The sequence below is a fragment of the Triticum dicoccoides genome, chromosome 4B (genome assembly GCF_002162155.2).
Source record: "Triticum dicoccoides isolate Atlit2015 ecotype Zavitan chromosome 4B, WEW_v2.0, whole genome shotgun sequence".
NCBI lineage: Eukaryota > Viridiplantae > Streptophyta > Magnoliopsida > Poales > Poaceae > Triticum > Triticum dicoccoides.
Genome location: NC_041387.1, coordinates 672,472,429 through 672,483,175, shown reverse-complemented (window position 1 = coordinate 672,483,175; position 10,747 = coordinate 672,472,429). Strand labels below are relative to the sequence as shown.

At 50.8% G+C, this 10,747-nt stretch overlaps 1 protein-coding gene across 1 annotated transcript; it reads left to right on the top strand.

Moving 5' to 3' along the window:
* The first annotated feature begins 595 nt into the window (after positions 1–595).
* Positions 596–4,724, top strand: LOC119294286 (cation transporter HKT8-like). Its single transcript, XM_037572498.1, has 4 exons — positions 596–1,715; positions 3,541–3,582; positions 3,950–4,180; positions 4,358–4,724. The coding sequence occupies exons 1-4, from the start codon at positions 634–636 to the stop codon at positions 4,554–4,556; spliced, it is 1,554 nt and encodes a 517-aa protein (XP_037428395.1). The 5' UTR covers positions 596–633; the 3' UTR covers positions 4,557–4,724.
* Positions 4,725–10,747: the final 6,023 nt, after the last annotated feature.

Here is a 10,747-nt window from a genome sequence, read left to right as displayed (position 1 = left end):
TACACAGAGTAAAACTACATCGACGGACAAATTTTTACAGACCTCCTCCGCAAAAATATTTTTTACAGACCTCACGGGATAAGCTGACGTGGGCAGAGAATTAAGGGAAATTTAGGTTAGGTAGATGTAGTATTGTTGTTACGACAATAATGTCATCACAGAGAGTAAAGCTACATCAACGGAAAAAAATTTACAGACCTCCTTCGCAAAAATATTTTTTACAGACCTCACGGGATAAGCTGACGTGGGCAGATCTAATAATTGGAAAAAGAACGAAAATGGTAGACTCACGGACTCTTACAGGCTAACACAGGCTCTTTCCAACTAATTAAACTTGCCCCCTCCCCCATGATTTTCAGCTGGGGTGGGGCCCTCACCCTGATTTTCACCCAATCAAAAAACACCACGTCAGCCTCTCCGTGAACCCCGTAAAATTGATGCTGGTGTGTGTAGCATTGCCCGAAAAAGAAAAGGGAGGAGCCCACCCAGTGAATTTCAGAGATTTTTTTTTTGTAGTCCGTCCGTCTGTCTAGCATGTTGCGCCACCTTTTTCTCTGGTGTATAAATAATCCAGTAGTATCTGATTGCCCCCAACAGAACAAGCAAGAAGTCTCTACAATACTTGCAGTAGAAATGGGCTCTTTGCTGCATGTCTCCTTCAGTGCCACTCAACATAGCAAGCTTCATCGGGCTTACCAACTCCTGTTTTTCCATGTGCACCCGTTCTGGCTCCAGCTCTTGTACTTTGTATCCATCTCCTTCTTCGGCTTCGTGATCCTCAAAGCCCTGCCCATGAAGACCGGCATGCCCATGGACCTGGACCTGATCTTCACGTCAGTATCGGCGACGACGGTGTCGAGCATGGTGGCTGTGGAGATGGAGTCCTTCTCCAACCCCCAGCTCCTACTCCTGACCCTCCTCATGCTCCTCGGCGGCGAGGTGTTCACGAGCATGCTTGGCCTGCACTTCACCTACCTCAAGTCCAAGACGAAAGAAGCACAAGCCCCCCACGAGCATGACGATGCTGACAAAGGCAAACCAGCACCATCATCTAGCCTACAGCTCACCGCTACCACCTGCATGGATGACGTCGATCGTGTGGAGCAAGGGTTTAAGGACCAGCCCCGTTACGATCGTGCCTTCCTCACCAGGTTGCTCTTGTTCATAGTGCTGGGCTATCACGTGGTGGTGCACCTCGCCGGCTACTCCCTGATGCTGGTCTACCTGAGCGTCGTCTCCGGCGCGAGGGCTGTGCTCGCCGGCAAGGGGATCAGCCTGCACACCTTCTCCGTCTTCACCGTCGTCTCGACGTTCGCCAGCGGTGGCTTCATGCCCAACAACGAAGGGATGGTCGCCTTTCGGTCCTTCCCGGGCCTCCTGCTCCTCGTCATGCCGCACGTACTCCTCGGCAACACGCTCTTCCCTGTCTTCCTCAGGCTGGCCATCTGGGCTCTCCGGAGGGTCACCAGGAGGCCCGAGCTCGGCGAGCTGCAGAGCATCGGCTACGACCACCTGCTGACGAGCCGGCACACCTGCTTCTTGGCTTTCACTGTGGCCATGTTCGTGCTGGCGCAGCTGTTGCTCTTCTGCGCCATGGAGTGGGGCTCCGACGGGCTGCACGGGCTCACCGCCGCGCAGAAGCTCGTCACGGCACTGTTCATGTCGGTCAACTCCAGGCACACCGGCGAGATGGTCGTGGACCTTTCCACGGTGTCGTCAGCCGTTGTTGTTGCTGCGGCCTCGCCTTGCCTCTCTCTCGCTGCACCTCCCGCTCGTTCTCTCTCTGACACAACGAAGAAGAAGATGAAGGAGGAAGAAGGATGCTCGACACAGGTGTTTTCCGGAGCACGTACTCCGCCCGCCGCGCGAACGGCGTTGTATTCCACGAGCACGAACTCGTTCGCCCCAGGCTACATCGCTACAACACCTTAGACGCACACACCCACGCTCTCTGCAAACATGAACAGCCCAGCCGGCTTTGTAGTGCAGCAGCTACGCAACGCCCAAGTTTCCACCGTGCATGCACCCACGCACACCTAGCCTGCATGCGAGCGATCCGCTCGGCCAGCACGCACGACGCGCACCTAACAGCTAACTGCTACAACCATCTACTTATCCATCTAATGCATGCATGACTAGTCAATCAACTAACCAACTAACTACATGCATCAAGATTAGTACTAACATTTTTCCTCCTAATCTTGACTTGCCGTCCTCGGAGTTGTTGCGGCTCCCGTCATCGATGTCGCCACCACCGTGACCCAGCCTGCGGACCCGACCTGGCGCACTGACGCCGGTCTCACCGTGCTCCGTCACGTCTCCGGCGACATATGCCGAGCTCCTCCACCGGCGACACAAGCCTGGAGTCCCTCCGCGCCCTGCACGTCCCGCGCGCACCCGACGCGCCCGACGAGCCTGACCGCACCAGTGCATCCCGCACGTCCCGCGCGCATCTGACGCGCCCGACGAGCCCGACAGCACCAGACGCTCTCCGCGTGCCGCCTCCGCGTCCGCCATGGCAGCCGCCACGCCGCGCCTACGTGCCACGCACCTTCCACGGTTGTCGCCCCGAGCCGTCGCGACCTCTGCGCCACCAAGCAGGTCCTTCGCGACCTCCTCGTCTCCGCGACCGCTGTGCCCTTCGCGCGCACTCCCCACGTCCCCGCGCTCCCGGCCCGCGCTCCCGCCGCGCAAGTACGCGATCTGCGCAACCAGGTCCAGCGCCTCGACGCGGTCCACTCCCGCGGTCCCGACGCGCCCGACGCGTCCAGTGCGCACTCATAACACGCACCGGTCGTGCCCGGCTCGCCGCCGCGTGTTATTGCCCTGCACCGCCGCGGCCTCCATGCCGCCATGCCGTGCTGCGCCGCCGCGCCACCACGCAGCGCCTCGGCGGCCTCCGCTGTCGTCGCACGTACGACGTCACCGCCCGCTGCCTCCGCCACGCGCCATGACAGCCACAACGCCGCCCACCTCCATAGGCCGACACACGGCCCGGAGCTCCAACGCGCAGCCGCCGGCGAGCGCCGCTATCGCTGCCACGCCTCCGGCACGGCAAGCACGCCCAAGACACCAAGCTCATGATACCAATTGTTGTTGCTGCGGCCTCGCCTTGCCTCTCTCTCGCTGCACCTCCCGCTCGTTCTCTCTCTGACACAACGAAGAAGAAGATGAAGGAGGAAGAAGGATGCTCGACACAGGTGTTTTCCGGAGCACGTACTCCGCCCGCCGCGCGAACGGCGTTGTATTCCACGAGCACGAACTCGTTCGCCCCAGGCTACATCGCTACAACACCTTAGACGCACACACCCACGCTCTCTGCAAACATGAACAGCCCAGCCGGCTTTGTAGTGCAGCAGCTACGCAACGCCCAAGTCTCCACCGTGCATGCACCCACGCACACCTAGCCTGCATGCGAGCGATCCGCTCGGCCAGCACGCACGACGCGCACCTAACAGCTAACTGCTACAACCATCTACTTATCCATCTAATGCATGCATGACTAGTCAATCAACTAACCAACTAACTACATGCATCAAGATTAGTACTAACAGCCGTTGTGGTGCTCTACGTGGTCATGATGTAAGTAGTCCTTTCATCCTTTTCTACTTCGCATATAAGATTTGTCTTGAAGTTGAACTTTATAAAATTTAACTAATCTTGTAAATAAAAATATCACCATTCACATAGTACGAAATCATACCATTAGATGCGACGTGAATTAAATATTCATATCAATATATTTTTAGTTTTGCAGATGTTGATATTTTTTCATATAAATATGTGGTGAAACTTTATGAACTTTTTTTCCCCTCCACTCCATATAGATTTTATATACATAGTGAAAATGACCGGAGGGAGTACGTTAAATACCTTCACTCCATCAATTCTAGATAGTGATAACCATAAACTCTCTCATATCATGCTCGTGCCTACACACTACGAACAGGTACCTACCACCTTACACTACATTTCTACCAGTGGAAGACGACAGCGACCAACAAGTGGGAGCAGATCAGCACCACCAGAAAAGGGTAACAAGCATATGGCGGAAGCTGCTCATGTCACCGCTCTCGTGCTTGGCCATCTTCATCGCTGTCGTGTGCATCACGGAGCGGCGGCAGATCTCCGATGACCCCCTCAACTTCAACATCCTCAACATCACCGTCGAGGTTATCAGGTAATCCCCTACTTAACAAAACGTATAAGCACATGATCAATTGCAATATTCTTACCATACATGATCGATACCATTATACATGAAATCCGAGACTTACCCAAATTGCAAATTCAGTCAACTTACATATAGCTATCGCCACCACTATAACGTATGACATTGTGTGAACTGTGCTTGCAGTGCGTACGGAAACGTGGGGTTTAGCACCGGGTACAGCTGTGGCCGGCAGGTGACGCCCGACGGCGGCTGCAGGGATACGTGGGTTGGCTTCTCTGGGAAGTGGAGCTGGCAAGGGAAGCTGGTTCTCATTGCTGTCATGTTCTACGGCAGGCTCAAGAAGTTCAGCATGCATGGTGGCGAGGCATGGATGATAGTATAACCTAGTAGCAGACTGCATATTTCTCAATGATCTCTCTTCAGACAGAGACTAGCTACATCTCGCTCTAGTCAAAAACCATCTGAACATATTTTCATTATGCAAGTACCTCAATTACTGCATGCATATCGATGGCCTGAACAATTGGTTATAAAAGATAAAAATGAAACAAAATTCATCCAAATTGGATGTGCCTTCAATCGCAGTACCAGAAACCCTATGATCATTCCCCATAATCCATCGGTCGATGCTACATTTTGTGTCAATAAAAATGCGCTTTATCGAAAAATAATCCATCAGTCGATATGTGACTGAACAACAAAGAATATGCTACTCCAAGAATAAGTCTTTCCATCATCATCAACACAGAGGAATTAATTTGGTTTCTCAATGTGCCCTGTCATATCTTGCCCCGGGCAAGATACAACATCACTCCTTGCTTTCTCGATCTGTATGATTGCTAGACTGGAACAAGGCTTGGAACAAAGGGAATTGCGTCAAAGCCAATGAGATTCTCACGCGTGTATTCAACAAGTATGTCTGTGATAGGGTCGTGAAACTTCAAGTCCATGATAGACTTGGCACTCTTGAGGACACCTTGTGGTCTGTTGTAGAGTGAGAGACGGTACAATTCGACTCGGAACACGATCTCATCATCGAATATGCCAACGAGACGAAGAGACTGGTAAGTGCAAAAGAAAGGAACATCGGCGAGAATGTAACGCCGGTCCCATTGAGCTGGCAGATTGTTGTTGCCAAGTTCACCGCACATCCACATCTCCATTGTCCCGTAGCCATGCTCTAGCCGAGGCACGCACAAGCACAAGTCCCCGTGAACCTCGGCTAAGCTGGTGGATGCATACACAAGCCTCGGGCTCCAACAAGGAGGTGGTGGTATAATGCTGGATAAGTCGTCCTCTAAGCAAAAGCGGAGGAAACCGGGGGCGTCCCGGCGAATCTCCTCCCCGACGGTCCAAATAAGAGAGCCCTTGAAGAAGGTGGCGGTTCGCCCTGGCTTGACGGGGTACAACGGTCGCTTCGCGGTCTCTCGCCAACAGTGTTGTCCTCCGAGAGTGAAGACCTCCATCCCGAGGTCATGCTTGGAGCGGTAGAAGAAGCGAGCAACTTTGTAGGTGTTGGAACTAGGGTCGTGGCCGAGGCCAAACTCCTGTTGGCCGTAAGAGAACCCATCTGGCCTGACGCCGTGTGTGCTCCACGGAAGCGTGACAAAGCGGCATGTGGCCGAGTTGAGCACGCGCACCTTCGTGTCGGCCGGCACCAGCACCAGCCCGTCGCAGTGCGCAAGGTCGTGTGCTACGCCCGCGGGGGAGGCGTGGTAGTAGGGCCACTGACCTTCCATGGAACTTGTATTGCCGGTGCCTTTATTCCATTCTCGATGGTAATCTTACCATTTCCCTATGTTTTAATTGTAGGTCCATGGATCTGGAAGTATTGATATTGATGGTTGCAAGAGATTAAAGGTGTTAGATATTCTTTCTCTGTATCATCTGATTGTTGAGCATTTAGCTTTGGAAACAACAGTTTAGTGAACTTTGCCTACCCTGTTAAGCCGAGTTATCACTCTGAGAAAACCAACTTCAAGCTTATAGAATCTTGGAAGATATGATTCTTGCTGAACTTATATATTCTCAGATTTTTTGGCTTCATTATATTAGTTATTCAATTGCCCATCTAATTGTACATTTTGTTGTTTCCATTTTGTGCATATTCTCTTCTCATGAACTGTAATATAGAGAAATGCAAAAAAGATTTAATCTGAGTATATATTCATATATTTCAGTTCTACCCATTCATTAACCTCAGTACCATTTATTATTTGTCTTGATTGATCTTGATGTGGTTTTATTATCTCAAATATTTCTAATGTTTTTCCACGGTATTGCTATATTTGGATCTTGTGATATGAGCCTTTTTTTTCGAGGAACCAGCAGGAGCACTGCCTTTTCATTTCAGACGAAAAGAGAGGGTAATATGTACAGAGGTGACAGGTTTTTCGAAGGAACCCGACGAAAACCCCTACAAAAACGCATTATCTAACATGTCAGCCAATACTGGTCGCCACTTGGGCCCTGCCGAAAGCCATGGCCCTCTGTCTTATGTCGTCGAACGCGAGGGCAGCCACCTCCACATGAGTTAGGCGGGTCCCGTTGAAGATGCGACGGTTACGTTCCTTCCATATATTCCAGATGGTGTAGAGCAAGCGACCACTGCGGCGTCGACTATCTTCCTTGGAGAGCGGGGCGATGAGCGAGTCCCACCAGTCAGAGATGCCCATGGCAGGCGGCGTTGCCATCGGGGCTGCTGGCGCCTCCCCAGTCCATCGTTGTACATGCGACCAAACCGCCACCGCGAACGGACAGTCCTTGCACAAGTGATTTGCAGTTTCCGGCGCTCGCGGACAGAGAGGACAGATAGGGTCATGTGGCCAGCCACGAATAGCAAAGCATGTCCGTCGTGAGGATTTTCCCATGGAGGACCAGCCAGGAGAAGAGTTTGCACTTTGGTTCTGCATGGGCCTCCCAAATCTTGGACGGCGTGAACCTAGGGAAGGATCCACAAAACTGGGCCATGTAAGCTGAGGCAGAGGAGTAGGTGCCGTTTGGGGTCCAACGCCAAGAGATTTTGTCTTCACGGTCTGGGTCAGCATGGTTTGCGAAGCAGGAGATGCCAGCTCAATGAACTCGTGCAGTTGTGTTGGTGTGCTCAGTCTGCCGACTGATCTGATCCAGTTGTTGTCCTGAAACTCCTTCATGACCGATCTGTGCTTTCTCGTGGCGATTTTGAAAAGCTCGGGGGCAAGCAAACGCAGAGGGCCCTTTCCTGACCAGTCGTCATGCCACAACAAAGATTTACGGCCGTTCCCCAGCACGATGGTGGTGGAAGCCCTGAACAGCGCCATGTCCACCTCGTCGCCTTTGCGAGAGAGTTTCTTTACGACTCATGGCACGATCAATTGCAATCATGTATCCACTAACCATTTTAATTCAAAACCCACACATGTTTGAGACTGAAACTCGAACCAACTACAAGTCCATTAGACCTATGAAAAAAAAATGAAGTCAGTACCTTGGAAACCAATCGTATATTCCTCTCTTCAGTTACATATCATTCTTTTGGAAAATGGAGCGGACTAGCATAAGTTCGAAATACTGAAAACAAAAGTATATATATAAATTAGGTTCATATTGCTAACAATTATAAAGAGCCCAAACACTAAATAAATAAATAAATTGTTTCATGTGCCTAACAATTATAAGAGCCAAAATAGACGGGTGCCGCAATGCACGCCATCAATGATCTAGTACATACAGTGTGATGGTAAGGTACAGCTTGCCTGCTGACCTAGCCAGCTAGCTTAATTTGTGTGGCTGCCTTGGCTTTGTCCGGTCCAAGTTAATGACAAAGCAACTAGCATGCGATCACGTGGGTGAGCTACGCTAATCTGCGACGCACTCTACAATGACACTGCCACTGGCATTACACTGCACTCTAAGATCCAAATCAAGCTAAGCCATCGCCTTCCGTACGTACTACTTTCATCGCCTCCTAATCTGTCGACGCGTACGTGGATCACCGGCTGCCATGTATGTAACTCTCCGAATCAACGTCGCCGCACCGCCACCCTGCTATACGTGAGGTGACATGCATGCATGCTTTGGTTCAGACATGTACATGCACGCGCGTGAAGCTCACGTGGGCGCTCGTACGGTGTCTCTCTCCTTCGGAGCTACCACACGGATGGACATCAGAAGCAGTCTCTAGATCGTGCAGACGGCAGACATATATATCACTAGTAGAAAAGGGAGCAATGGTCCAGGCCGGGTCAGCCCATTAGTCCCGGTTCAATCCAGACCCGGGATCAATGGGGGCATTGGACCCCGTTCGTGAGCCCCGGGGGCCGGCCGGGCCACGTGGGCCATTGGTCCTGGTTCGGCTGGACCTATTGGTTCCGGTTGGTGGGACGAACCGGGACCAATGCGCCTCGCTCCTGGCCCACCATCATTGGTCCCGGTTGGTGGCGTGAACCGGGACCAAAGTCTGCCCTTTAGTCCTGGTTCGTGGCACAACCGGAACTAATTAGTTGCCTATATCTACCCCTCGCCCGCGAGCAGAGCACTCCCAGTTGCGGATGATGATATTGGAGTTGCATGTTGCGGATGTCGTCGATGATCACAAGATCAAGATGGATGCAATGCGCTTGAAGATTAGAAAGATTAGAAAATATGCCATTCATACCGAGGCTTGGTATCATTATGCCGTTGGATCAGTTGTTACATTGGTTGCGATTATGATCGCATTTGTTTTCGCATTGAAATGTTTTACATAGTTTCAGTGTATGGTTTAATTAATTTAGATGCTCTGCAGAGCTTTATGTTGTTAGATGAGAACTATGTATGTACTTTGGTTTTAATGTGATGATGAACTTCTATTAATTTGGTCACTTAATTATCTATTCATGATGTTCTGTAATGATTTTTGACACACTTAATTATATATAATGCACGCAGATGAACCGGCAATGGATGTACGGTTCAAGACACACCTCCGAGTATATTAAGGGCGTGCATGATTTTCTCGAAGTGGCTGAGGCAAACAAGCAGAATGGTTTTATGTGTTGTCCATGCCCTATATGTGGAAATACGAAGTCTTACTCTGACCGGAAAATCCTCCACACCCACCTGCTTTACAAGGGTTTCATGCCACACTATAATGTTTGGACGAGGCACGGAGAAATAGGGGTTATGATGGAAGACGGCGAAGAAGAAGAGTACGATGACAACTATGTGCCCCCTGAATACGGTGATGCTACTGAACATCAAGAGGAACCAGACGATGTGCACGATGATGCTGCAACGGGCGAAGCTGCTGAAGATCAAGAGGAACCAGACGATGTGCCCGATGATGATGATCTCCGCCGGGTCATTGTCGATGGAAGGACGCAATGCGAAAGTCAAAAGGAGAAGCTGAAGTTCGATCGCATGTTAGAGGACCACAAAAAAGGGTTGTACCCCAATTGCGAAGATGGCAACACAAAGCTCGGTACCATACTGGAATTGCTGTAGTGGAAGGCAGAGAATGCTGTGCCTGACAAAGGATTTGAGAAGCTACTGAAAATATTGAAGAAGAAGCTTCCAAAGGATAACGAATTGCGCGACAGTACATATGCAGCAAAGAAGGTCATATGCCCTCTAGGATTGGAGGTGCAGAAGATACATGCATGCCCTAATGACTGCATCCTCTTCCGTGATGCGTACAAGGATCTGAACGCATGTCCGGTATGCGGTGCATTACGGTATAAGATCAGACGAGATGACCCTGGTGATGTTGACGGCGAGCCTCCCAGAAAGAGGGTTCCTGCGATTGTGATGTAGTATGCTCCTATAATACCACGGTTGAAACGTCTGTTAACTGACAGAGAGCATGCCAAGTTGATGCGATGGCACAGTGAGGACCGTAAGAAAGACGGGAAGTTGAGAGCACCCGCTGACGGGTCGCGGTGGAGAAAAATCGAGAGAAAGTAATGGGATGAGTTTGCAAGTGAGCCAAGGAACGTATGGTTTGCTTTAAGCACGGATGGCATTAATCCTTTCGGGGAGCAGAGCAGCAATCACAGCACCTGGCCCATGAGTCTATGTATGTATAACCTTCCTCCTTGGATGTACATGAAGCGGAAGTTCATTATGATGCCAGTTCTCATCCAAGGCCCTAAGCAACCCGACAACGACATTGATGTGTACCTAAGGCCATTAGTTGAAGAACTTTTACAACTGTGGAATGGAAACGGTGTACGTACATGGGATGAGCACAAACAGGAGGAATTTAACCTAAAGGTGTTGCTGTTCGTGACCATCAACGATTGGCCCGCTCTCAGTAACCTTTCAGGACAGACAAATAAGGGATACCACGCATGCACGCACTGTTTACTTGACACCGATAGTATATACCAGGCAAGCTGCAGGAAGAATGTGTACATGGGCCATCGTCGATTTCTTCCGACCAACCATCAATGTCGAAAGAAAGGCAAGCATTTCAAAGGCGAGGCAGATCACCGGAAGAAGCCCGCCATGCGTACCGGTGATCACGTACTTGCTATGGTCAATGATTTACATGTAATCTTTGGAAAGGGTTTCGGCGGACTAGCTGTTCAGAGTGACGCTGGGGGACACGCACCC

Excerpts from the sequence above, each read along its gene's own strand:
- LOC119294286 (XM_037572498.1), top strand. The coding sequence starts at position 634 with ATGGGCTCTTTGCTGCATGTCTCCTTCAGTGCCACTCAACATAGCAAG. Across the intron at positions 1,716-3,540 it reads GTGGACCTTTCCACGGTGTC|ATTAGTACTAACAGCCGTTG; the intron begins GTCAGCCGTTGT and ends ACATGCATCAAG. Across the intron at positions 3,583-3,949 it reads GTGCTCTACGTGGTCATGAT|GTACCTACCACCTTACACTA; the intron begins GTAAGTAGTCCT and ends CACTACGAACAG.